The sequence below is a fragment of the Anolis carolinensis genome, chromosome 1 (genome assembly GCF_035594765.1).
Source record: "Anolis carolinensis isolate JA03-04 chromosome 1, rAnoCar3.1.pri, whole genome shotgun sequence".
NCBI classification, from domain to species: Eukaryota; Metazoa; Chordata; class Lepidosauria; order Squamata; family Dactyloidae; genus Anolis; species Anolis carolinensis.
The window spans coordinates 42,965,962-42,993,381 of NC_085841.1; the positions used below are offsets into that span (position 1 = coordinate 42,965,962).

Genomic DNA, 27,420 nt, shown 5'->3' on the forward strand with positions numbered 1-27,420 from the left:
TGCAAAAGCCTCTCTTGGCTTCAAACCGTTCCTGAAAACAAACAGCCGGCACTGCGGATTTAAAGGGACAGTTCCCAAAAGAAAAACAGCAAACTGACTTGAAAACAAACAAACTAGAAGAGCAGTAAAACTGCTTCCACGGTGCAGATAAAGCCGAGAGCTTCAAAGGGATGATGAATAGCCGTCGTCAGAAGAATCCAAGGTCAGGTCAGGAGGCAGCAGCAAATTCCGAAAGGCAAACCAGTAGTCAGAAGCCGGGAGTAGTCGTCAGTCAGAGGGCGTAGACAGAAGCCAGGTCAAATTCAATCCAAAGTCCGAAGAGGGTGCAATAATCCAAACCAGGTCCACGATAAGACACAGCGAGAGCCAAGCCAGATGGTATCAGCAGATCCGAATCACAGTCCAAGTCCAGTCTTCACGGAAACACAGAGATCCCAATGGCGCCTCAGCAACACCTTGCCACACGCAAAGTGCAGTGGCCAAACATTCCCATTTTATTCCCTTTCCTCCTGGGTGACCAAACACACCCAAACACCAGGTGTCCCAAATCTACTCAGAGTCCGAACTCCACACAGCTAGAGCTCATGGATACGGAGTACCTAGCAATTCATCGGAGTCCCAATCATCCTGCCCACACTTAGCCCCATGAACACTTAAAGAACCATCCTCCCTTCTCCAAGCATCCCAAGTGGGATCAGCTCCTGCAGAAACCCCAGGTTCAGTAGTATCCATAGGCCCCAAATCCCCAGACATCTCCGGTGGCTGTGCCCATTCAGTGCCCACTTCCCCAGCCACCACCTGTTCCTCAGCATCCATTTCCCCAAACTCCCCATCTGAATCTTCCTCAGAAGATCCCCCATATAGCTCTCTAAGTCGCTTCCGGCGCAACTCCTTCAGTGAACCCTCATCAGGAGGGTTTTTTCTTCCTCTTCGAATCCCATCACCATCAACCATAATCCCCGAAGGCGCAGTCACAACAGCAGGACTGAGTCACTCCAGGCTCTAATTTTTAGTCAGCCCTGAAACTTTCTGGGTGGGCTTAGCACTAACAATCACTTCTCAGCCTAAAATACATCATAAGATTGTGAGGATAAATATGAAGATGAGGACTGTCAGGCTGAAAACAAACACAGCTAATTAACAGAGATTCATTCTACCAAATAAACTGGATCTTCTCAACCCATTATGTTTTATTTGTGAGGTTTTGTTTGGATAGTCACTTTTCTGCCTATCCATGGATTCAACAATCCATGTCTCAAAAATATGTTTTAAAGATCCAAAAAAACAAATATTGATTACACCATTATACAACAAGTGGGCCAAAAGTTACAAACAGCTTTCAATATTATTTAATAACTCCCTTTAATGTTTGTTTTTTGTCTCTTTATTTCTACTGGCTGTTAGGGATTGTGGGAGTTGCAGTCCAAAACACCTGGAGGGCCAAAGTTTGCCCATACCTGGTATATACCATATAAAGGAAATTATATTACAGGTACAAAATAAAATAAAATAAAACAGTGTAAAAGTGCAACTTTGTGACTTTTAGACCACCCAGTATAAGAGACACAATTTCATACCATTGTATGTAAAGGGGCTTGAGCACCCACAGATTTGGATATCTAAAAGGGGCAGTTATGGTCCTGGAACAAAACCACAGTGGATACCAAGTGCCCACACTGCATTAGCCAGATATCTTTACAGAACCCAAAAGCCTCTGAGAATAAAAGAAGTTGCCAAAAGTGTACCAGCTATTAAAGCTACATCACCTACACCTACACAGTGAAGACATCTGCCCTTGCGCGTTGCTACTCTGCTGCTGAATACGCATGCCCAGTGTGGAACACATCTCATCACGTTAAAGCAATGGATGTGGCTCTTAATGAGACATACCACATTATCACAGGATGTCTACAACCCACACCACTGGAGAAATTATACCGTTTAATCGGTTTTGCACCACCTGACATCCACTGGGAAGTAGCAGCCAACAATGAAAGGACCAAGGCAGTGACATCCGCTGTTCAGATATCAGCCAGCACGCCAATGCCTTAAATCAAGAAATAGTTTTCTAGGATCTACAGAGATACTTGCAGGAACACCTCAGCAAGCAAGAGTCCAAAAGCGGCAGGCTAAAACCCAGCACCTAAAAGCCATGGCTGATACAGAATGAGAGACTCCTTTGTAGGCACACAGAAGACTAGGCAACTTGGAATGCACTGAACCACCATGAGATGCAGAGCCAGCCTTAAGAAATGGGGCCACAAAGTGGAGTCCACGGCATGCGAGTGTGGTGAAGAGCAAACCACAGACCACTGATTACAATGCAGCCTGAGCCCTGCCACATGCACAATGGAGGACCTTCTTATAGCAATACCAGAGGCACTCCAAGTGGCCAGTTACTGGTCAAAGTATATTTAGTATATAGTAATGCCAAGTTTTTAACTTTTTTGTGTTTTAAAATACATTACAACTGTACCCTCGGTTCGCTTCTGGCACAATAATTACCTACATCAGTAGTTCCCAATCTTTGGTCCCCAGATGTTTTTGGCCTTCAACTCCCAAAAATCCTAACAGCTGGTAAACTGGCTGAGATTTCTGGGAGTTGTAGGCCAAAAACATCTGGGGATCCCAGGTTGAGAATCACTGGACTAACAGATTTGGGGGATTCAGTTCCCAGAATCCCCAGCCAGCCGTCAGCAATGCTGGGAGCTGAAGTCCAAAACCACTGGAGGACCAAACGCTGGGAACCACTGGCCTATACCAAGGCGCCGTCTTCCTAGAAATAGCAGCAACACAAGCCATTCTGAGGGAGAGGGGGGTGGGGGAGGGTACTATCCCGCATGTAAACAGGCCTCAGGTCGAGGTTTGAAGTGTCCAGCTTTGGATGATGACTCTCCAGTCTTCGTAGACCCACCCACCACTCCAGGCTTGGGAAGGAAAGCCACACACATATCCATCCCTGGAACCCCTTCTGGGGGAACTCGATGCGATATGTACCCCTTCAGCTGCGACCACTGTGGTCTCGGAGGGAAGGGGAACAAGCCTTGGTCCAAACCCCCGCGCCGACAAGTCGCCTTACCCCGGACGTTCTGCGCCTGCGCGAACCCTCCCACTCACTCCCGGGAAGCTGCCAAGGAGCGCGCCCACGCGCAGGCGCGCTCCTGAGCCCTCTTCATCAGCGGTGGAAATAGAAGTTGAAACAAAAACCGGGGGCTTCTGCCGAGCCATAGGTGCCCTTCTTCCGCCTGAAATAAAATACACAAACCACACACACACATAAATATATCGTCCTTACAAAGTTGTAACGAGGCTCTGCAATTCTAAATAGTGAGGGTAATCAGAGAGGAAATGTTGATACACCGTATGCTATCAGAATGGGACGGAGTAGCTTTCAGGCAAACGCAAGGGCAGACGCCACAGGTAAGAGAAGGACCCTCAGGCAAAGTGGCCGTTAGGGGCTAAAGAGGAGCAAGCTGTCACATCTGGTGCAGCTCAGTAGTGTAGACCGAGCCTTTTTTACTCTGACATGGCACTGGCTGAGGTCGTGGTGGTGGGATCCTGTATGACTGATCTGGTGAGGTTAGTACTGCACTTAGGAACCTCTCAGCTCTCAAGCTGAATTTTAGAAATAAAGAAAAATATAAAAATCTGAGTTGAGAAATTATATCTAATCACCAAGAATTGTATAAAAGCAGAGATGAGGTTCATGGGGTGCTGCAAATGTGCTGCCTTGGTTCTGCTGGGAGTTTCAGGACTCTCACACAGCTGTTTAAAATCCACATTGAACTGGATCATATGGCAGTGTGGCCTCAGATAATCCAGTTCAAAGCAGATACAGTATTGTGGATTATCTGCCTTGATATTCTGGGTTTTATGGCTGTGTGGAAGGGCCCTCAATCTTTCAACCTCTGGATGATTACTACATGATTCCCACCAGTGATTTAAAGAATAATCTGTCTTAATAGAGTACTGTAATAACATTGGGACAGTCCTGTAGTTTGTATGCAAAATGAGTCAACACAGAATTAATTGATAACCAAAACATTATTATGAATACTCTGTCTACCACTTAGGGCCGTTCCACACAGCCCTATATCCCAGAATATCAAGGCAGAAAATCCCACATTATCTGAGTGTAGACTCAGATAACCTAGTTCAAAGCAGGTACTGTGGGATTTTCTGCCTTGATATTTTGGGATATTGGGCTGTGTGGAAGGACCCTCAGGCCCCTTCCACACAGCTGAATAAAATCCCACATTATCTTCATTGAACTGGAATATATGGCAGTGTGGATTCAGATAACCCAGTTCAAAGCAGAAATTGTGGATTTTTCTGCCTTGGTATTCTGGAATATAGGGCTGTGTGGAAGGGCTGTTAGTAAGATTTATTGACAAATTTGGGGGAAGATTTGGCACAAAAAATATATTGTTTCAAACAGTGATTGTTGCACAGAAAACTTTACAAAACAGTTTCCTCAATGAAAAGTTGATTTGCTTAAGACATACGCTTAGTAATACATGGCTATGGATTCAGTGGGACTTAATTCTGAGTAAATGTAATAATAATAATAATAATAAAACTTTATTTATACCCCGCCACCATCTCCCCAATGGGGACTCGGGGCGGCTTACATGGGGCCATGCCCGGGAAAAATACAATATAACACAATATAAAAACAACATATCATAATACAATTACAACAATACAATAAAGAATCATATACAGTACAACACAAAATCCAAAGAGCAGTATAACAGGGCAGGCCGCACTGACACTCAGTTAAAACTCGGGGTGAGAAAAGGATAAGAAAAAGGATAAGAATAAAACCACAGGGAACTAAGGAAAAATGTACATAGCTGTGGGCTTCTTAGATCTTCTTGTCATAAATCCAAAACATATTAATGTTTTTTTCACTGTAGTAATCTCTTTCCACACAACCTTGAACTGGAGACATATAGGAATCCTTTATTTATTTATTTGTTGCACTTATATACTGCTTTTCTCACCCCTGGGGGGGGGGGGGATCAAAACGGTTCCCAATGTAATCAATCGTAAAATTCAATGCCTTACATGTATAAAACATCACATAGCAAAACAAGAACAATGGCAATAAATTAAAACCATTAAAACTATAAAACTAAATGTTCACACAAATCCTCCTCAATGGGTTACACCTTTTGAGATTAATTGCTCTATCAGACTAAGATCATACGCAGACACATCCAGGCTTTACTGTTAGATTTCCTTCTGAAAGAGATGTACAGGAGATTTATGAATTTAGCTGAAGTGTATTAAATCTCCAATAAGTTGGCTTTCTGATACCATCTTTTCCTTACATCTGAGGATTACAACAAACTGCTTTGTATCTTTTACTGTGGTGGTTGTGAATCAAATCATGAAAGCTTATGACAAAACCTGCTAGTGTTTAAGGTGTCATGCAACTCTTTGTAATAAATCCAGAAAGTTCACTACGGAGTGATTAATTTGTGACTACAAACCCTTTGAGGGTACTGTTCTGTGCACTTTGCACCTTTACCTTTTCATCATGGTCTTGGGCTAGTACAACAAACTATTGACCCCGAACCAACTCACACACAGATATGCACTAGTCAGAGTGAGGCCCCATCTACACTGCCATACAATTCAGTTTCTGAATGCAGAATAACTGCATTGAACCAGATTATATGGCAGCGTAAACTCTTATAATTCAGTTCAAGGCAGTTAAACTGCATTTTGAAATTGGATTATATGGCAGAGTAGATCCTTTGTGAGTCAACCACCTCAAGCTATAGATGTTGTAGGATAACAGTGGTTGTGCTCCAAATGGTTTTTTCACTCCACAGCAATTCCTTTCACTGAAGGATAGTGAACTATGTTGCCTCATGTAACCTGTCAAGTTTAGAGCAGAGCTTTCCAAACATTTCATGTTGGTGACACTTTTTAGATATGCATCAGTTTGTGACATAGTAATTCAGTTTTATTAGCAAGCCAGAGATTAAATCAATTCCTTATAAAAGACATGGACATATAGATACACTGTAACAAAGAAATGTATGGGGATACAACATCTCATGTAAACCTCTCAATTATATTTTTTGAAATACATATTATTTATTAGAGATTTCTTATTATGTTTGCATTACACACCTATACACTGTAGCCAACACACTAATGTGTTGCAACACACAGTTTGGAAAGCTCTGCTTTAGATGTTGTTTCAGACTGGAGTTGTTGGATCTTCAGTGTCAACAATGAACTTTGATTTTTCCACTTCCACTACAATAGCACAATGTAGTGGTATCATTGTTGGACAGTACTGGCAACCAGGGTTTGGATCCCTCTCAGACATGGCAAGTCACAGGGTGAACCTGGGCAAGTCACATTCTCTCATCCTCAAAGAAAGGCAAAGGCAAGCCCCCTATAAATAAGTCTTGCCAAAAAAATCTAGTAATAGAGTTGTCTTAGGGATGCCATAGGTTGTAAACTATTTAATAGCACATGACAACAACAAGGATGTAAGATCAGAATTAAAGAGATCTGATTTTCAACTGTACACACATCTGACTTACAATCATGTGGGGGTATGCTAGGTGGGCTCCTGAGCTGGCACACTAGGCCTTTTGCAGTATTTTAAAATGTTTAAGCATTTAAATGCACAGGTAAAATCTATATATATATAAATGTTATGTTCATTTTATTTTGGAGTGAACAACAAAGCCACTGAACCAAATCACACCAAATTTGGCCACAAAAGACATAGTCATCCAAAATATGTCGTTCAATTAAAAAACAAGAAAAATAAAGTCCTAATTAGAGGAAAAGGAAGAACTGTTTTTTTCCCCATTGCTGCCAATTAGTAGGGTAAGCTCTGCCCACTTTGTCTCCAAGCAACCCACTCAACCACTTAATGGCGCCCAGGGCCTCTTCGCTCAGGCCTCTTCCACACTACCTATATAATACAGATTATTTGATTTGAACTGGATTATATGGCAGTGTAGACTCAAGGCCCTACCACACACCTATATAACCCTAAATGCCAAAGCAGGATAATCTGCTTTGAACTGGATTATCTTGAGTTCACACTGCCATATAATCCAGTTCAGTGTGGATTTTATACAGTTGTGTAGAAGGGGCCTCATATAATCCAGTTCTAAGACAATAACATAAGATTATAAATATAATATATAATAATTACTGTGATATAATAATACAGAACAATATAATCTCTAAAATCAGGACAGTAAATAAAGAACAACACTCAGAAGACAGGGGAATTCCAGACAGGAAACAATCAGGGCCAGCTAACACCTCCCAACAAAGGTTTCCCTTAGGCAGGAAGCAGCTAGGCTTTGAAGCTGAAAGGCCATTAAATGCTAATCAAGGTAACTAATTACAGCATTCATACTTGCTGCACTGAGACTATTCATTGCTATTCGACCAGGCTAAACAAGAATTCCACAAGCGGCCTGGCTTGCAAGCAGCAGGGCTATTCAGTGCTGATCAACCTGGCCAACCAAGATTTCCCCTAGATAGAAAACCCTCAGGTTTTGAAGCCACGAGGCTACTTCGTCCCATTCAACCTGGCCAAGGAAGGATGCCCCTATATAGAAAGCAGCCAGGCTTTGAAGCAGCGAGGCTATTCAGTGCAATTCCAATTGGCCACAGCAACGCGTGGTAAGTCATTATAAAATACATCATAACCCAAGTAGAACATCACACACAGGGAGTAGTATATATTTATTTCAAAGTCTACTCATTCACTTTTAAGTTAGATAAAGTATCAATAATTATTATTTTGGACTTCTTAACATGCAAATCTATCCCTGCTTTTGTATTTTTTAACTGACTTTCATGCGTACTCAATTTTTTTGGGTTCTGCTTTGTTTTCTGTTTTGGAGTTCCAGTCCGCTATGATTACCAATATATCTCATTTTCATGATCATCAGTTTATTTCTGGATACTGGCACAGACTCTTTCAATTTCTTCCTCTTCCACTTTTATGGTTAGTGCATATCATTGGATTATGGCTATAGTAATAGATTTTTCATGAATACTTATTGATATTATTTGGTCATACTATACCATAATCCCAGACTGCTTTTTCTAAATCTTACACCACTATTTATGCCATCATTAGATTGTCATTTCCAGAATAAAATATTATGTAGTATTTCTATTTAAAATGTTGTATTCTTGTCTACTTTTGCTTGCTTGTTTGAAGTGTTGTTATGTTTATATATTCCATTTGTATAATGTATACAATTTATAGCTTCCCGTGATTTTTGTTTCCCACATTTCATGTGAGAATGTGAAGCTTTGGACTTTTTAATGTCTTGGGACAAAAGCTGAACCTTCTTTCAGATTGAATCGTTATATCGTCCTCTCCCCTTTGCTTTTTCCTACTAACTATCTGAGTGTCTTCAAACATGGATGCATCTTCCTTCATTTTGCATTGTTTTATCATAGGGTTTTCAAAGTAAAAGTAAAAGAAATAAGCTGTGATTTATCCGTGCTTCTTTTGTGCAGTACTAACATCATATCCTCAGAGGAATTACTTTGATATCCTAGCTTGGGAGGGGGGAAATATAAAATATGAAAAATGAATTAGGGATGTGTTGTTGAAGGCATTCATGGCCAGAATCATTGGGTTGTTGTGCATTTTCCCTGCTGTATGACCATGTTCCAGAAGCATTATCTCCTGACATTTCACCCACATCTATGGCAGGCATCCTCAGAAGTTGGGAGGTATATTGGAAAACTAGCCAAGGGAGGTTTATATATCTGTGGAAGGTCCGGAGTGGGAGAAAGAACTTTTGTCTGTTGGAGGCCAGTGTGAATGTTGTAATTGATCACCTTGATTAGCATTAATGGCCTTGCAAGCTTCATTCCTGCCTGTGTGAATCCTTTGTTTTGAGGTGTTCGCTGCCCCTGATTGATTCATGTCTGTAATTCCTCTGTTTTCAGAGTGTTGTTCTTTATTTACTGTTCTGATTTTAGAGTTTTTTAAATACTGGTAGCCAGATTTTGTTCTTTTTCATGGTTTCCTCCTTTCTGTTGAAATTGTCCACATACCGTATATACTCGAGTATAAGCCGACCCGAATATAAAACGAGGCAGCTAATTTTACCACAAAAACTGGGAAAGCTTATTGACTCGAGTATAAGCCAAGAGTGGGAAATGCAGCTGCTACTGGTAAATTTCAAAAATAAAAATAGATATTAATAAAATTACATTATTTGAGGCATCATTAGGTTAAATGTTTTTGAATATTTGTATAAAACTGTAATATAAGAGCATAATAAGACCTTACTAAGATAAGATTGTCCAACTCTGATTACCTATATTGTCAGAGACAGAACGCCAGCAAGTAAAACAAAACTCAGTTTATTGAGGTTACAGAACCAAAAACGCCCGTAAAAGACAAAGAACAGGGCAAACACTTGACTTCAGTGTGATAAGTAACAAAAAACAGCTCAGTTTGAGCTTAAACGGTTCAAAGGAATAAACCGGGTTAAACAGAAGTATAATCCGGATTAAATAAAAGAGCTTACTTCAGCCTGGCAAACAAAGCAAACAAAGGAGAATCAGCAGGAGACAAAACGTAAACAACAGACTGGTGGCAGATTCCTCTCTGCTACTCAGACACAGCAGGGGAATAAACCAGGCTTGTTTATTCCTTCCTGCAGCAAGCGAAAAGAGTGGTCGTAGACAGGATCCAGTTTAGGGTTCAGCGGCCAACGATATCCAGGTCCAGGCACAGTAGTCAGGATAACGGCAGTCAGCAGGGTCCCAATCCGGTCCAGAGGTCTACAGCCAAGCGAAGTCGTCAAGGAATCCAAAGGTCTCACCGATAGTCAGCAGAAGGGATAATCCGGAATCGAAGTCAGTCAGTCCAGCGTCAATTCAGTGCGAGAAGGTATTGCCCGTCAAAAAGACGACGGAGGTCAAGCTATCGAGATTAAACACAAGTTGCACAGAGAAAAACCCCACACAGTTCCTCCCTCCGTCTATGCCCAGTGTCCTTGGTAAACTTACGTATCCAGTAACGAATCACACCCATCTTCAGGAAGTTCCCAAACAAAAGCCCAAGCGTCCGTCCAGATTACCTTGCCCAACGCAATTAGACATTGGTCCCAAGCCCCATTTTATCCCAGTTCAAGCTCATCATCGCTGTCAGCTGCCATCCCAATTCCAGTCGCCCCAACATCATCATCCTCATCAGAGCTTAAGCACCTTTGACTACGCATCCCTCCAGCCAGTCCATGGGTCTGATCCTGCAACCCGCCAATCACCTCCCATGCTTTCATTGCCTGTTTCCCCAACACCCAAATCCTCCCTCACACGAGTCCATTCCATGTCATCCTCCTCCGAGCTGGCCATCTCTTCCTCCAAACCCTGAGAAAAACCCTCAAAGGAGTCCTCATCTGTCGGGTCTGTAAACAAATCCCGGAGCCGCTTCCTTTCACGCTCCTCGAAGGAGTCTGACTCTCGAGGAGTCTTATGACCCCTTCTTCTATTACCAGAGCCCGAAGGCTCAACCATAACATATATACTGTGCTCAAGTACAAGCCGACCTGAATATAAGCCGGCCAGGACCCTCACTCAAGTATAAGCCGAGGGGAGGTTTTTAAGCCCTAAAAAAGGGCTGAAAAACTAGGCTTATACTTCAGTATATACAGTAATTGTGGATTTCAATGGCTTCTCTGTGTAGTCTGACATGATAGTTATTAGAGTGGTCCAGCATGTCTGTGTTCTCAAATACAATAGAGTCTCACTTATCCAACACTCGCTTATGCAACATTCTGGATTATCCAGTGCATTTTTGTAGTCAATGTTTTCAATACATCATGATATTTTGGTGCAAAATTCGTAAATACAGTAATTACTACATACAATTACTGCGTATTGAACTACTTTTTCTGTCAAATTTGTTGTATAACATGATGTTTTGGTGCTTAATTTGTAAAATCATAACCTAATTTTATGTTTAATAGGCTTTTCCTTAATCCCTCCTTATTATCCAACATATTCGCTTATCCAACATTCTGCCAACCCGTTTATGTTGTTGGATAAGTGAGACTCTATTGTGATATATTGCGTCCAGGTTGGTACGTCATGTGCTCTGCTATGGCTGACTTTTCTGATTAGGTTAATCTGCAGTGCTTTTCATGTTCCTTGATTCGTGTTTGGGCAATGCTGCGTTTGGTGGTCCCTATGTAGACTTGTCCACAGTTGCATGGTATACGGTAGACTCCTGCAGAGGTGAGAGGATCCCTTTTGTCCTTCGCTGAGTGTAGCATTTGTTGCATTTTATTTCTGTAGATAGTTTGTAGGTTGTGTTTCTTCATCACCTTTCCTATGTGGTCCATGGATGTGCTCAGCTTGGAAGGGAAAAATGTGGAAATATAAAATATGAAAAAATGAATTGGTGTTAACCAATTAGGAACTGTTCCAAAACAACCACCACATACTGTATTGTCCATACTGTATCTTGATGGAGACACACACCAAAGCATAAACTTCTCAATTACAAAACATACAGTGATGCCACAGCTCTTGACCAGTCCATCAGCTCAATGAAACAGCCACCAATGTTTGCGGTAACTACATCCACTACCAGGAAATTCTAATCACCTAGTGCTACTTGTAAGTGCTGTTTTGGGCAACAGTGTATGAGGGGGAAGGAAAACAAATCAGTATAACATATGCCCTATACCTGGGGTCCCCAAACTAAGGCCCGTGGGCCGGATGCGGCCCTCCAAGGTCATTCACCTGGCCCCTGTCCTAAACTTTAGCCTTAGGGTTGACCTAAGTCTGAAACAACTTGAAGGCACACAAGAACAATCATTTTGGACTATTTCATCATAGTCCGCCCCCCCAACAGTCTGAGGGACAGTGAACCGGCCCTCCACTTAAAAAGTTTGAGGACCCCTGCCCTATAATATACAACCTGTTTATTGGGTAGTCCCCAGTAGAGTAGATCTATTCCATTATTGTTGAAAAGTGAGCTGACATATTGATAAATGTAAATGTTAAAAAGTGATTTAGACTGTAGTTAAAACGCTCGTAGTCTGGGACATTCTTCAAGGATCTATCATTATGGCGGTACAGCTGAAGTGTTGTCATCATGTAGTTCGTAGCAAATCTGAGAGCTGGCAGACTCAACACACTAAAAATAAGTGAAGTTAAAATGGAAAAAAATGGTAATAGATGTAATAAAATGTATAAGGCTCTGGAATAATGCTTCCACTTTGGGCATTAAAAAGGTTAATACCTTGAAACTGAGCACATGTGCTTTTTAATGTTGGCCAATTTGAAATTGTACCCTCTTGCAGGCATTTTCTTTCCTCCGGGTTACTATTTTTACCTTCTAAAGACAGAAACAATATCCTGGTTTCTAGTCTCACAATGCACTTGCTCACCTCTAATCATAAAAAATGTGTAAGCTTACAGGCTGAACAATTAAAAATAGTTGCCTCTAAGCACAGTAAAGAGAATGCATCAGCCCACCAGAGTTTCATGCCCGATTCTAGATAAAGATGAATGAAAAATCAATGCATATCATTTTTGTTGGTGCACAGCAATTCTAATGTATATACTTTTTAGCACCTTCTGGTCTAACAAGTATGATGTAGTATAAGATTTTGTGAGTGGCAGCCCAACATCAGATACATATCCACAAGAGATATATACAGGTTAAGTGTCCGATATATAAAATGCCTAGGACCAGAAGTATTCTGGATTTTGTTTTGTGGAATATCTGTATTTGCATATGTGTACTAATGAAATATCTTAGAGATGAGATCCAAATGTAAACATGAAATTCATTTATATTCATTCACTTTATACACATAGCCTGCAGATAATTTTATGCACAAGGAGAGCACTCCTCTTCTGTAGAGACCATACTAGGGCAACGCGAAAGACACCGAGACTCTTTGTCGCTTATGCCCCGGACAAACTGGGCAATCCAGTCTCCTCCCAGAGACTTTCTCACTGGATTGTGCAAGCCATTGAACTTGCTTATGTACTGGCTAAGCGCCCTCCCCTCCCCCGCCCCGCCCCCCCTGTCGATTCGTCCTAGACCTAGGCCTTTCTACCTCTACTGCTTTTCTCAGGGGTATCCCTCTTGACTCTATTTGCAAGGCAGCAATTTGGTCGAACCCTTTGACATTCGTTTCCCACTATAGAATGGACTGTAAGACCCAAAAGGACTCGGCCTTCGCCAGATCGGTTTTATCCTCCTGCTTATCTTAGAGGACACTGTCTTTCCCTACAGAACACTTACCAAAAAAAAAAAAGGAAAGGAAAGGAAAGAGAGAATACTAGGGAAAGAGAATGACAACGGAGATACAAACAGTGGGAATGGGGGAAAGTGAATTGGTCTCATTCCAATTGTTTTTGTTTACATAACAAGCTTTATTTCACAATGTTTATGTGATTGCACTATGTCTGTTTGCTGTTCTCTCCTATTCTAAGGCCAGGTTACACTGTGTTTTTCTCCTCTCTGGAGACACTATTATTCTATTTGCACCTTCTTCCCCGGGCTGCCTTACTGCCCATTTACCGGGGATACACCTCGACATGTTTATGTCTCATGTTTTATGCACTTGGCCTATATGTTGACCTCCTTGTCACTTGTGCCTCTTTCTCTTCGATGTGTCCTAATAAAAATTGGGTTTGGACATTCAAATCGTTGTCAGGTTTGCTCTGTCCCACCATCCTGGACCTCAGCGTGCTAGTCTCCACTAGTGTGCATTCATAGAGTACACGAAGAAAAAGGTCAAGTTGCTTACCTGTAACCATGTTTCTTCGTGTGTACTGTGTGAATTCACACAAACCCGCCCTTCCATCCCTGCTGCCAAACCTCTCCCTTTCTCGTTGCCTTTGCGGCGCAGGAACTGGAGAGCGGACACCCAGGGCTGCCTTATATGTCCTGCGGGGAGAGGGGCATGGCTACTGCCAAAATTCAAACTTTTAGCTTGGAAGCGTTTTCCGTTGAAGCCCGCGCAGGTGCAGTCTCTCCACTAGTGTGAATTCACAGAGTACACTCAAAGAAACATAGTTACAGGTAAGCAACCTGACCTTTTACTCCTTGTTTATCATAAATCCTATTAATCGCATTGGTGAATTGTAATCCCATGTCTAATTCTTTTATCAGTAATTTAAAGAAATCCCAATTCAAATGGTCAAAGGCCTTTTCCATGTCAATTGCTAGTAGTGCCATTTCTTCTTTGTTGCTTGTTTCATAATAATCCAATATGTTTATAATTTACCTAACATTATCTCTCAATTTTCTCTTAGGTAGAAAGCCTGGTTGCTTTTCCTTTATCAATTCCTTTAAGAATTCTTTCATCTTGTCAGTTAATATCCTTGAAAAGATTTTATAGTCTATATTCAATAATGATATAGGCCTATACTTTCTCACGTTTGTAGGGTCCTGTCCTTCTTTGTGGAGTATTGTTATTATGCCATACAGATTATCTAATATCATATTCATTATTTTCTCCAAGTAAGGGGCTATTTCATCTGCAAATACATTATAGTATAGTCCAGTTAGGCCATCTGGCCCAGGGGCCTTATTTCCCTCACGTTTCCTAATTGCTCTTTTGATTTCTTGCTTGGAGATTTCTTTGTTTAGTAATTCTCTTTGATTTTCTGTTATTTTCTGCAGCTTTTGGTTGTCTAAGAATTTTATGATGTCCTCTTTTCTTATTTGGTCTCTGTTGTATAGCTTGCTATAAAATGTATTAAATTGATTTGCTATCTCTTGTTCAGTGAAGAGACTTTTTCCTTCTGCAGATATTTCCGTTATGTTTTGGGTCTGTCTTTTTCTTCTAATTCTCCCAGCTAACCATCTGCCTGTTTTATTTGCATTTTGAAAATGCTGTTGCTTAAGAAACCTTAGTTGTTTCTCCATTTCTTCCATCTCCAAAAACAATTTCCAAAATTTCTAATTCTTGTTTAATTTTTCTATCTTTAGGATCTTTTTAAATTTCCTCTCCCCTATTTTAATTTCTTCTTTTACTTTATTAATAGCCTCATTTTTTACTCTTTTTTTTTTTTTGCACACTTTGCTGAATAAAGTGTCAGCGCATTATCGCTTTGCTAGCGTCCCAAATAGTTTGAGTCGACACTTTAGCGGAGTCATTCAGGGTAAAGTGTTCCTTCAGAATTTCTTTATTTTTCTTAATGTCCTATTCAGTCTCCTTTTATGTATTTTATATGGTTTGTTTATAGTAAATTCTAAGGGGCAGTGGTCGGAATTGTTTTTGGGAAGTATTCTATTTTTTCCATTTTGGGGATTAATGATGGTGTAATCCATACCATGTCTATCCTAGACCACAACGTCTGTCGATTTAAAAAGAAGGTATAATCTTTTTCTTTTGGGTGATTCGTTCTCCATGCCTTCAGTAGGTTTGCCAGGAGATTTCCTACATGTATTTTCTTTTCTTTTTTGTTGGGTCTTCATTTTTGTCTGTTTTCGGGTCTAGGACTCCATTGAAGTCCCCCATAATGATTAATTCATCAGAAATCTGCAAAGTTATTTTTTCTCTTAATTTTTTTGTAAAGGCTGTTTTGGGGCCATTTGGGGCATAAATGTTATAGAGTAATAATACTTGATTTCCCATTTTCACTTTTGCCCCACCATCCTTTCAACTTCACCTTTAAAGGCTAGTTTGGGTCCTAATTTGAGGTTTATATACAGTACCACACCTCTTTTGTTTCAGTTGATGAAGATACGAATTCCTTACCTATATTTTTTTAGTTAAGTTTGCTATATGTCTTTGTGAAATATGTGTTTCTGGAAACGCAACTACATCAAATTTACACTTTTTTATTTGGTTGAATTTTTTTGTCTTTTATTAGATGAATTTAATCAGTTTATATTATTAACATAGCATTTCAGCACCATGATTTAGCCTTGAGTTTCATCGTCCTCAACCAAATCCTCCAATTCCATGGTATGTAATCCTGTGGGGATATCCGTCTTTTCTGGGGAAATGGTTCTTGCTCTTTTTCTTTCTCTGTCACTATCTTGGTCCTGGGTTCAGATCTTTCTGTCTCTCTCGTTATTATTTTTGTAAAATTCTTTGGCTTTTTCCTCTGATGTTGTCCAATGTTTCTCCTGTTTATAAGTTGCTATTATTCCTTCATTTCTTTCCCATCTGAAGCGGATTTGTCATTTTTTGAATTCTTCCATTAGGAATAAGTACTTTCTTCTTTTTTGGAGGTTGCCCGTTTGGAGGTCAGTCCTTTAGGATTACAATCTTCTTGCCTTTATAGAAGATGGAGTTCATGCTGTTGCACCTCAGGACTTTATCCCTTGTTTTTCTCTTTGTAAACTGTATTATTACGCCCCTTGTTACTTTGTCATTTGGTCCAGGAGCAGATTTTGATTTTCATTTGGTCCAGGAGCAGCTTTTGATTTTCCGCTATCTTCTGTAGTTCTCTCATAACATCCTTTAGACTTAAGTCATCAGAAAGGGAGCCTCTTCTCCATAGTAATTTCTTGCTGTCTTTCTCCATTCTTAATTTCTGCATGGCCATCGTATTTCTCCCCCTTCCTGCTTCTTTCTGAGTTCTTCTCAAGCTTCAAGCCAAGCTCTGCTGAACCATCCTTCCCCTCGCCTTTCTTCTCATCTGCTTCTCTTCCATGACTCTTCTTTCGTCTGCTTCTCATCCTCAACCCTTCGATCGTCTGCTTCTCGTCCTTGTTGGGCCTCTTTATTTATTTCCTGGTTTGTCCCTCGCTGCTCACTGTCTCTTCCGGTCTTTCTAGAGATGTCACGTTCCTCTACTGTTCTGGGAGGTTTGCCTTTTTCCGTGGAACCTCTTTCCCTCCACTGTCTTGTTCCTTCTATTACTTGTATCTCCTTCAGCAATTTTCCTCCTCTCTAGGACTGTAGCTCTGACTCTTGTTACTGCCCTTCTGTCCCACTTGATGCTTCTTGCTTTCAACTTCTGTAGCCCCACTTTTGTCCCTCCTATAGCACTCCAACCGGATCTAGACACAACAACTATCCCTTCAAGGTCAGTTTGCTTTATTTTAACGTCTTTGGGTCTTTTTGTCAAATTCTTGCCAAATTCTTCACTTTCAGCTTTGCCTATTTCTCTCAGTTTCCCAATATTAATTAAATTCACTGGAACTGCTATAATTGTCCAAATCTTGATCAAATTTGCCTTGAGATATGCTAGTCCTTTTCACTCAAGTAACCTGTCCCAATTTAAAAGAAGTAGTTTCCTCCTCCTGAACACCCTCGATGTTTACATCCACACATAGATTTCTTCGTTTAACTCACATTTCTTAGTATCCTCCATTTTTCTTCATCTTTAAAAGTGCGGCTAGGCTGCCATTTTCAGGAACAGTCGCCTGCTCATACAGTCCAGATCTCTTGGCTGGCACCTTGAGGGGGGTCAGCACCCTGGGTCATCGGTGGGGGGTCCTTGTATGGGTTAGTAGTCTCTTGGGCTTCAATCCGCCCCAGAGAGGGAGCTAAATGGCTCTACCCAGTCGCTTTGGGAAGGCTGGTGCTCGAGAGCTCTCAGAGCACTCGCCCGGCTGCTGTACCCGGAAGTCTGTATTCTTGCAGTCTTTACATACAATCAGCTGGTGTGATTCTGGATCTCAGAGTCTATAGAATCCTTATTTTTGGAAGTAGCCTTTAAATAGTTTGAAATCAGACCTTTTTGCTGAACAAGAAACATATCTGAGTTCTCATGATTGTTGGATGCATTGTTAGATTTCTGAGTAAACTAAACCTGTTGTTTCTCATATGTTTAGACTTTTTAAAAATTGATGTTTTGAAAGGAGGTTTTCCATTGTGCTGGATCATAAATAGGAGAGTGGAAGAAAGCTTTTAGCCCCTTGCCGACACCACAGTCAAGATTGGAATTGGAACTGACTCCTGCACACCTGATATTTGCAATGGGAGCATTTCTCTTGTTGTGAATAGCAGGGGAGGTCCAATGGAAATTCATTAAACTCACTTCATAGACCTAGAAAAATCAGAATCTTTTAGCTTCATCTATCATACTGGTAAGACTTCTTAAGGTTACAATTATTGAAGATGTATTTCTAGACCACAAAGTCCTGAACAACTTGATGTTCCCCTTTGATGCTTAAATCACAAGCTATCATGTATTGTTTGTTTCTGCTCCATTTCCCTATACAGTTTCTCTTTGGATGCATCCACATAAGTCAGTATTTCTTCAAAACAGCCTTTCTTTGGTTTCATTATTTATCTGTTTCCAGGTGCTACAAGTTGTTTCCATTCCCATCATTATTTTCAAAGAGACCTGTTTATCTCTTAAGATCTAAAAATGTCTTTGGGTTCTTCACAGAGAAAAGGATCTACTTAAGTCTACTGTGCTTATCATCTACCTACATTTCTCCACTCCCCAGGGCCGGCCCCACTCATGCGGCAGCTGACGCCGCCGCCTCGGGCGCAGGCCCGGGGGGGCGCCGTCAGGCTGGGCGGGAGGCGGGGCACCGCCCTGACGGTGCCCCGCCTCCCGCCCAGTGCGCCCTGGCCCGTCTGGCCTGCTAGAAAAGGCCAGACGGGCGAGCGGGAGTAGCGTGGGAGGCGGGGCCAGCTCTGACGCCGCTCCCCCCCCCCCGCCCAGCGTGCCTTGGCCCTGCCTCCCACGCAGCGTGGGAGGCGGGGCCAAGGCACGCTGGGCGGGGGGGGGGAGCGGCGTCAGAGCTGGCCCCGCCTCCCACGCTACTCCCGCTCGCCCGTCTGGCCTTTTGTAGCAGGCCAGACTCAGCGGAGGTTTCTCCAGGCCGCGATTGCGGCCTGGAGGAACCTCCGCTGAGTCTGGCCTGCTACACAAGGCCAGACGGGCGAGCGGGGGTAACGTGGGAGGCGGGGCCAGCTCTGACGCCGCCCCCCCGCCCAGCGTGCCCTGGCCCCGCCTCCCACGTTGCGTGGGAGGCAGGGCCAAGGCACGCTGGGCGGGGGGGGGGAGCGGCGTCAGAGCTGGCCCCGCCTCCCACGTTACCCCCGCTCGCCCGTCTGGCCTTTTGTAGCAGGCCAGACTCAGCGGAGGTTCCTCCAGGCCGCAATCGCGGCCTGGAGAAACCTCCGCTGAGTCTGGCCTGCTACACAAGGCCAGACGGGCGAGCGGGGGTAACGTGGGAGGCGGGGCCAGCTCTGACGCCGCCCCCCCGCCCAGCGTGCCCTGGCCCCGCCTCCCACGTTGCGTGGGAGGCAGGGCCAAGGCACGCTGGGCGGGGGGGGGGGGAGCGGCGTCAGAGCTGGCCCCGCCTCCCACGTTACCCCCGCTCGCCCGTCTGGCCTTTTGTAGCAGGCCAGACTCAGCGGAGGTTCCTCCAGGCCGCAATCGCGGCCTGGAGAAACCTCCGCTGAGTCTGGCCTGCTACAAAAGGCCAGACGGGCGAGCGGGGGTAGCGTGGGAGGCGGGGCCAGCTCTGGCCCCGCCCCCCCGCCCAGCGTGCCCTGGCCCCGCCTCCCACGCTGCGTGGGAGGCGGGGCCAGGGCACGGGGGGCGGGGCCAACTCTGGCCCCGCCCCCTCACTATTCGCCCTGGCCCCGCCTCCCACGCAGCGTGGGAGGCGGGGCCAGGGCACGCTGGGCGGGGCCAGGGCGCCGGTGGCGGGGGCGCTTTTCAGCACCCCCGCTTTACATCAAAAAATATCTCCGGCCGGCCCTGCCACTCCCCTTGATCTGTTCCACCTTCTCTTTGTCTGGTTCTTCTCTTCACCTCTGCCATGAATTCTATGCCTAGTTTCATTTCACCTGATGTCCCTGGAACCGCCGTCCAGCTCCTGATTGCCATCCAGCCTTAAACATGCCCATTAACATCCAATGAAACATTTGATTTACCATTCTGTTGGATTATTAATTAGCCTGTAATTAAATCTGTTCAACTATGATGTAGCAAATACATTGTGTGCAATAGTATACAGGAACTGAAGTTAAAGAACTAAATGTGCTGACATTTTTTCAGAATGATCTAATATGGCTGGTGGAAATTTTTGCTATTTTTTCAGTGCCTTGTAAAGCTATCTGTTATATTTATTGGAATAGTGTGGCATTTGTGGATGTATTTATCCCAAAAAGACGAATATCCCTGTACCCAGAAATATGAACATCCTTGTTCACAGAAAGCATTATTGAAGACACTATGATATGGCTAAGCAGGGAATCGAACCCTAGTCTCCAGAGTTAGAGTCCAACACTCAAACCACTACACCACTGTTGCACCCCTAGGCTGCATAGGCATCTTGAAACCACACTGGAGCCCAGAATATAAGCAATCAAGCTGTTTATTGAATATTATAAGTAAGCACAAGCAAATAAGTTCAGAGTCAATAAAAGGGGTTAAATCCACAAGAGCAGTGTATTTGAAAGTCTTTAAGCAAGAGTCTAAGAAAGTCACTCAAATATTATAGTCCAAACCAGAACTCGAACTTAGTCCCATGAGAAGTATCAAGATTAGTCCAAAGAGGATTCAATTCCAAGGCAGGAAACAATTTGGAAACCACAGGAAACAAGGCTAGAATGCAGGATCAAACTCCAATATAATCCAAGGCATTGGAAATCCACATCAAAGTCACAGGAGTATTCAACTAGATTCAAAGGCAGAAACTTGAGTCAAAATCCATGGCTGCAAGGCATACAGAAACACGGAGTAAAGATCTTTCTCTCTTGAATTCCAAAGTTGACACCTCTGCCGTGCAGAGAAAGGACCAGGCATTTAATGAAAACCCAAGGTCTTCCTTCCATGGGAACACTATTTATCTCATGAGAAAACTACTCATTAGCATGCTTCAAAAGCAGTCGTTTACTCCTTCGTAAACATTCGTGCCCCTTTCTTCGATGAGTAATCGCCTCCCTCCTGTCAAACACATTATCCTCCTCTAAACTGGAATGTCCATCTTGCAGCTGGTGAACTAGCCTTGACTGCGGATAGGAATGTGGCTCAGAATGCCTGCTTGCAACCATTCTGTCTGTGGTCCCAGAATCTACTGGAACAGACTTTGTCTGAAACTCAGGCCCAAAATCTGGCTGAATGTCAGGCCCAAACAGTGAGTCCTCTGGCAAAGCAGGTGCAGGGACAACTACTGACTGAATGGGCCCAAACTATCTATCTGATGAGGCGCTGGCAACAGTCATCCATGCCACGGTCACTTCTAGGCTGGACTTTTGCAACGCCCTGTATGTTGGCCTTCCGATGTCCATGACCCGAAAGCTCCGTATTGTTCAGAATGCGGCAGCCAGGCTACTCACAAGAACACCCATGAAATGCCACATAACACCAGTGCTGCAGCATTTGCATTGGCTTCCAACTGATTACTGTGGTCTATATAAGATGCTAGTTCTGACCTTTAAAACTCTTTACGGCCAGGGCCCATCGTACCTTAGGGACCGTCTCTCCTTCTTCCATCATCGGAGGTCGTAACGATCATCCCAACGAGATTTACTTTATGTACCGGGTCCTAGAGAAGTGCACTTGGAAAGGACCAGACGCAGAGCTTTTTCTATTTCTGCCCCTGCCTTATGGAATGCCTTGCCGCCCTATATGAGAGCCATGCGTGAGTTAGGGCCTTTTACCCTAGCACTGAAGACCTGGCTCTTTACTAGAGCTTTTAATCTATGTTAATTTTATTAATATTTGTATGTATGTATTTTTATCCTTTACAATTTTATCTTGTAAATTGCCTAGAGCATCGTGGATGGAGGGCGATTAATAAGTAATTTGATGATGATGACGATGATGATGATGATGGATGATGATGATGAAACTCAACCACATTGGCAGGGTCTATATAAATCCTAGTATGCAGTTGGATGGCATAATATTGTGTAACAGGGCACATGACTTTACCATTGGGGGAAAAAGCAATAACTTTGTTTTGAGGAAAGAATATGTAGGATGTAGCAAAGTGGGAAGATAAAAAAAGAGTATAGAAAAACGTTGGTTATGGCCTGCTAAGGAGCAGAAACAACTATTGTTCTGTGTTTCAGAGCAGATGGTAGCCATGTTAGGAGAGCTGCATCAAAAACAACAAAAAGCCTTGTTGTATGTTCAAAACTGAACAAGTTTTATTTGCCTCTAAGCCCTATGAGCCCCAACCCACTGAGGAAGTTCACTGCCTCAACAGACTGCAGTCCTCAAAAGCTTATGTGAAATAAAGTGAGTCTTTAAGGGTTTTTTTTAAAGATATGTCATGACTTTCTCCCAAAATGGGACCCAAGTAAAAGAGAAAAGTTTTGTGGTACCTCAAAGGTACTGAAGGAATTTCCTTATTTCTGGGATGTTGTTGCTCTTATAGTTAATATTAAAGAGTGTAGGAGGAATGTATATTTGCAGGACCTTTTCACATTTTACAGTGCTATACTACCTTCAACTATTGGTGTGTGTGTGAGAGAGAGAGAGGGGGGGGAGGGAGGGAGAGTGCATGCACACCATTTATGGTACATGTGGGTGTGTAAGATGGCTAAAATAAATGTTTATTATATTTGAAGGTTGATTTATCCCAGCTGTCATTTCCATTCCACATAGTCTTCCTTGTTTTCCATGGAGGTGAGGTCGCTGTTTGTAGTAGAAGCTATTTCCATGGCAGTAGACTGTGATGCCATGGGGAAGTTTGAGGCATTCCTCAGAGAACTGGCAATTAAAAATTATGGATTGCGAGATAAGGCTTGCATTTACCAAGCTTCTCAGCCTTATAGCCCACACGAGGCTTGGAAAGTATTGCTTAATTCTTAAGGGACTCAACATGGGTAATGGAATAAATGAATTGATGTTGTTTGATCCTAGCAAGAAAACAATTACGTCTAACTCAAACTCGCCTTCTATACCAGGGTGGAAAGAGAAATACAAGCACTGTAAAATGACTATGGATTATGCTCTGAATTTCCCTGCTGTTTCTTTTGCAGTTATGGTTTATTGTTGTTGATTGTAGTGATAAATTGTTTATTATCATCATCTGTTCTTTCAGCATTGTGGTCAGCATAATTTTCATATTTTTAATTGCAAAGAAATGTGCAAAGAAATATCTTGCTGTATCCATTACAAAAGTAAAACCAATATGAAGAGTGATAGCTTTCTATGCACACTAAGGCTACATATGTTTACTCGGAAGTAAGTCAGTAGTGCCTACTTTCAGAATTGTTTTAATAGGATTGTTACCTTCCTTCAATATTTTATTTATTTGCTTGCAATCAGCTTCTGTTATTATACCACCTGCATTCCTTCTTAGAGCTGGAGGATTTAAAGATGGTTGCACATATATTGGTAACTTCTAGGCAGATCTTCTTCAGTGTGTGCACATTGGTTAGAAAATATGGTTGTTACATAATTATATCCATATTAAAATCACTCCACTGGCTGCTAATTGATTTTCAGACAAATCTAAAATATTGGTTGTCACCAAGCTCTTCCAGCAGGCCTATGTACTTTGGGTCTAGGGGACCACTTTCTCCCATATAATCTATCCCATACAGTCATATTTTTTTGGGAAGCATTTATTCCAGTAAGCCAAAATAAGGCTGCCAACTGGGACCCATTCTCTATGGAATAACCTTGCCTGGTGGGAATTCATCTGATAGACAGACTGCTTGAATTCATAATGACACTGATGACCAGGCTCTTCTTGAAGACTTCTTTACATATAAAGGAAGGGAATCCTACTAACCACAGCTTACATTTCCATGTACACTAGTGAAACCTATGCCTTACACCAAGAGCACCAGTGACAAGGGTACCATTCCAATAGAAAAACCAGTTCCTCTCCTACCAATATACTCCTCTACATGGAATTCTGGATGATCTATTGCTACCATGCAGTTTATTTAATATGAAGCTAGGTTAGGCATTTGTCATCTGCAGTGATTCTGCTACCACCTTCTGCTTAGAGTGAATATTAAATGGGTCTTGGGAAGTTCTATGAGAATGGGCATGTGGAATCCCAGTGAAACCAAGTCATTGTTGATATCTGGTTTCTATTGTTGTTGTTCTTTACAAAATTGGAGTGTTTCCATTACAGTTGGAAATGGAGTGGTGCTTTCACATTAGAAGGTCAGGACCAAAGATATGCATAGTGGTATGATGCTCAAAATGGATGGGGCAGGCAGCTGAAGAAATGCCAGGAAGCAAGCACTGACTAAGAATGTGATTAATTCTATGGGTACAGTTGTAGGCTAATTGTGCAATCACCATCCAATTTTTGTGCTATCATAATGCTAATATATTTTTGTATGCTTCGAAGTATCCAGTATCTCAGATAAATGGAATTTGGGCGTCTTGAGCATATAATGTGGGATAATGTCCAAGGAATGTAGAGAATTGAGTAATTTTTTTTCCATTTTCAGAGCTTAAATTTGACTGGATACATTGATCTGTCCTTACATCTATTAATTGCATGCTTTCATAAAACTGTCTTTTTCTCACCATGATTGAGCTATATTCATCTGTCCAGCAATGAACCTTTTCCAAGTACTGCTGTCAGCTGGGAGCAGAAAAGGAAATTTCTCATGTTATATTTCCTTCCAGAATCATCCTGGTCTGGTTTTCTGTGGTATTGAGCACTTTTTCTCACATGGAATTAGATCTGCACAGATCAGAAATATTATGTCAAGGATGAACTATGTCAGGCTCCCTAAGTCTGCTTGAATTAATTCCATTTGCTGTGCTGGCTAAGGCTGATAGGATCTGCAGTCCAGCATTTAGGGATATGCATTCATTATGGTTTTATATTGATTTACATTAATGGTCATCCAACCATGGTTTCAAGGACTATATAAATAAGATAGCCAAAATTTGAGATCAAGGCTCTGAACATTTTTGCTACTGAGCATGCATTTCAAGTAATCCTTACAAAAATTGTTTTAAATTGCAATGCCCAGCTTTTCCCTCCTAGTCAGAGTGCACTAAACTTTCCTGATTCTCAGACATTCCACTTAGAAAAGAACATAGATTCCTTCATGGTTGTATTTCTCAGTGGAATTTCTTTTCTTACCTCCTCCTCATTTCTGTCCCATTTTCTTGGACTGTGGAAACTGAGAAGTATAACTTGGACCCCCTGCTAGATTTTCACTCCATCTTGCTGTCTTTCAAGATATTCACAAACTGAACATTGTGCTATGTTGTCAACACCCTTATAGTATTTTTTTTGCCAGGAACAAAGTCCTGCACAAACATCTTCTGCCATGTGGCATTTAACATGTTTGCTTGCCAGTACTTTGCCTGTTTCCTTGGTTATTGTGTTTTCTTCCAAGCAGTACATTCCCTAATCATTTTAAGACTTTTGCTTCAAAAAATCTTAATGTGTGAGAAACTTTGTGAACCAAGGTTTTATAGAAGAGCATTCTCCCAGAACGGTGCCTATCAAGATTCCTTAACTCTGGGATACCAAACATGTTACTTATCAAAGATACAAACTGCATTTATTGAGGACACAATATATTTATTTATTTATTTATTTTATCCAGAATGTCTTCTACATTTATTGGGATTAGGGTCATAGAACTTCTGTGAAAGTGATAAATCTGTGAATAAATAAATTGCTATTTTTTTTTTTGCTCAGAGAACATCTCTCTAGAGATTTCTTGGTCTTCGAGTTGAAAACTGACTATAGCATTGCAGTGAAGAAACCAAAAAGATGTGCTCTGTCTAGAAATTACTAGGTTTTTCAGCATGACTAGAGGATGTAGAATCAAATTGGAAGACCTACAGATTTCTAGAGGAATAACATTTTTAGTCAATTCTATGAATAATAAAAAAGTTAAAACCATAAATGTGAAGGGATGGCCACACGTCTTTACGGGATCTAAAATGCTATATACAGAGAATGTCAGAATCCAGACTTGTTTTAACCTGGATTCTCACATAGCTCAAAGAGTAGCAGCACAAAGCAGCTGCAAAAGAGGACACCAAAGGTTTGCTGAAGTAGCAATAAATATATTGAAAATCCCACAGTTAATTCAAACAATATTTTCCCCATTTTTAATTGGAACAGTCTTACTCCACGTCTGCCGAAAGCTGGAGAGACCATACATGGACATAAGTTTTTCACTGGATTTGGGGGGAAAGGTGCCAACCAGTGTGTGCAGGCTGCTCGACTTGGAGCTAAAACCTCAATGATCTGCAAGGTAAGCTCAGATTGATATATTCTGCTTACACATCTGTTACAAATACTTTGAAAAATTATACTTACATATGTTTTAGCAACCAACAACAAAACCAAACTAAGAGCAAAAGACTGACGTCAGCATTCTAGAAGTTCAACTTCTGCTGCCTCCTAAGAAGTTGAGCAAAAAAGGGTGGTCTTTTCCTCTTCTAAAAGCAACAGTAGAATAAATGTGGCACATTTCTCTCAAGTGCAATCCTTATAGAATGGGTGCCACCACTGCAAAATAGTCTATTTTAATAACATTTGAGATGGTGACATCTGCAAAGTCAAGTTACGCATTTAAAGCTGTTTCAGAGTGAATGGTCTCTAAAGTATACTCCAGATTCTAACTATCAGTTATTTGAACTGAGACCCTTTCACACTACACAGTTATAGCACAGTGATTTCACTTTAACTGCTTAGCATCATACAAAATACAGGGATTTGTGGGTGGGTGGGGATATTTAGAATTCTCACTAGAATATACTTGTAACTCACCAAGCTACAAGCTCTAGGGTTCTGCCAGGGCCATTAAACTGGAAACTTGGAGTCTGGAAGCTAAATGGTAAGAGCTATAGCAATATTGCTGTAATGAACTAGTACCCAGGGCCAGCTGAAGTTTGCAGACTGTCTTCAAGGACAGCCCCTTATATACCATTAGTCAAATGATGCTCAAGCTACCAAAGTTTTCCAGGTGATAGCTAAAGTCATATGTCCCAGAAGGGGAATACAAAACTGCCAATAATGCCTTTTTTGGCCTTTGAACCAAATGTAGACTGAGGGGCATTCCAAGCTGGAAACATGAACATTTACAGCAATATGGTGCCATCCTATTTCCAAATTTAATATCTATCCGGTGTTCTATTTGATCTAATTTAGGTTTTGCGGGCTATTAACAGTTTCAGAATGTACAACAGCTGAATGAGAGTCACATCCTCTCAAGGTACTACATGTGCTGAGTCCTGGGCACCCCATGTGTAGTTTCATAGTCTAACATCACAGCTTACAACTTCTGGGAGTTACCCAAATACCCATGTCTTTGTCCCCATCATTTAGCTTTCTACCCACTGTACAGTTTTCCTCTACCTGCACCAATTTCCCCCTATTCTGAGAAACTATCTAAAACAATATTATTTTTTTCTTTAAATTAAGAAGTAAGCATTTGACCCAGATCTGTTTCTGCTAAGACTTCAGTTTGATCCTCTGGGATTGCATAGATAGCCACGATCTCTTCCTCACTACTCCATCATTTGGTGGTTTCCCACTCATTGTACTGG

The 27,420-nt window shown here is 41.9% G+C and overlaps 2 protein-coding genes across 6 annotated transcripts in view; one reads left to right on the forward strand and one right to left on the reverse strand.

Moving 5' to 3' along the window:
• The window catches only part of babam2 (BRISC and BRCA1 A complex member 2), a 181,907-nt gene extending 178,679 nt beyond the window's left edge, over positions 1-3,228 (reverse strand). For 2 of the 3 annotated variants that reach the window (XM_062973353.1, XM_003217369.3), the window contains exon 1: positions 3,080-3,228. In XM_062973353.1, the coding sequence (XP_062829423.1) occupies positions 3,080-3,228 (149 nt within the window). Of the gene's footprint in view, positions 1-2,997 lie in introns of all 3 variants that reach the window. The other variant, XM_008104698.3, reaches the window with a different exon arrangement.
• Positions 3,229-3,414: 186 nt separating this feature from the next.
• The window catches only part of rbks (ribokinase), a 79,874-nt gene continuing 55,868 nt past the window's right edge, over positions 3,415-27,420 (forward strand). For 2 of the 3 annotated variants that reach the window (XM_003217368.4, XM_062973375.1), the window contains exons 1-2: positions 3,415-3,579; positions 25,991-26,123. In XM_003217368.4, the coding sequence (XP_003217416.1) occupies positions 3,527-3,579; positions 25,991-26,123 (186 nt within the window). In that variant the 5' untranslated portion in view covers positions 3,415-3,526. The remainder of the gene's footprint in view (positions 3,580-25,990; positions 26,124-27,420) is intronic. The other variant, XM_062973383.1, reaches the window with a different exon arrangement.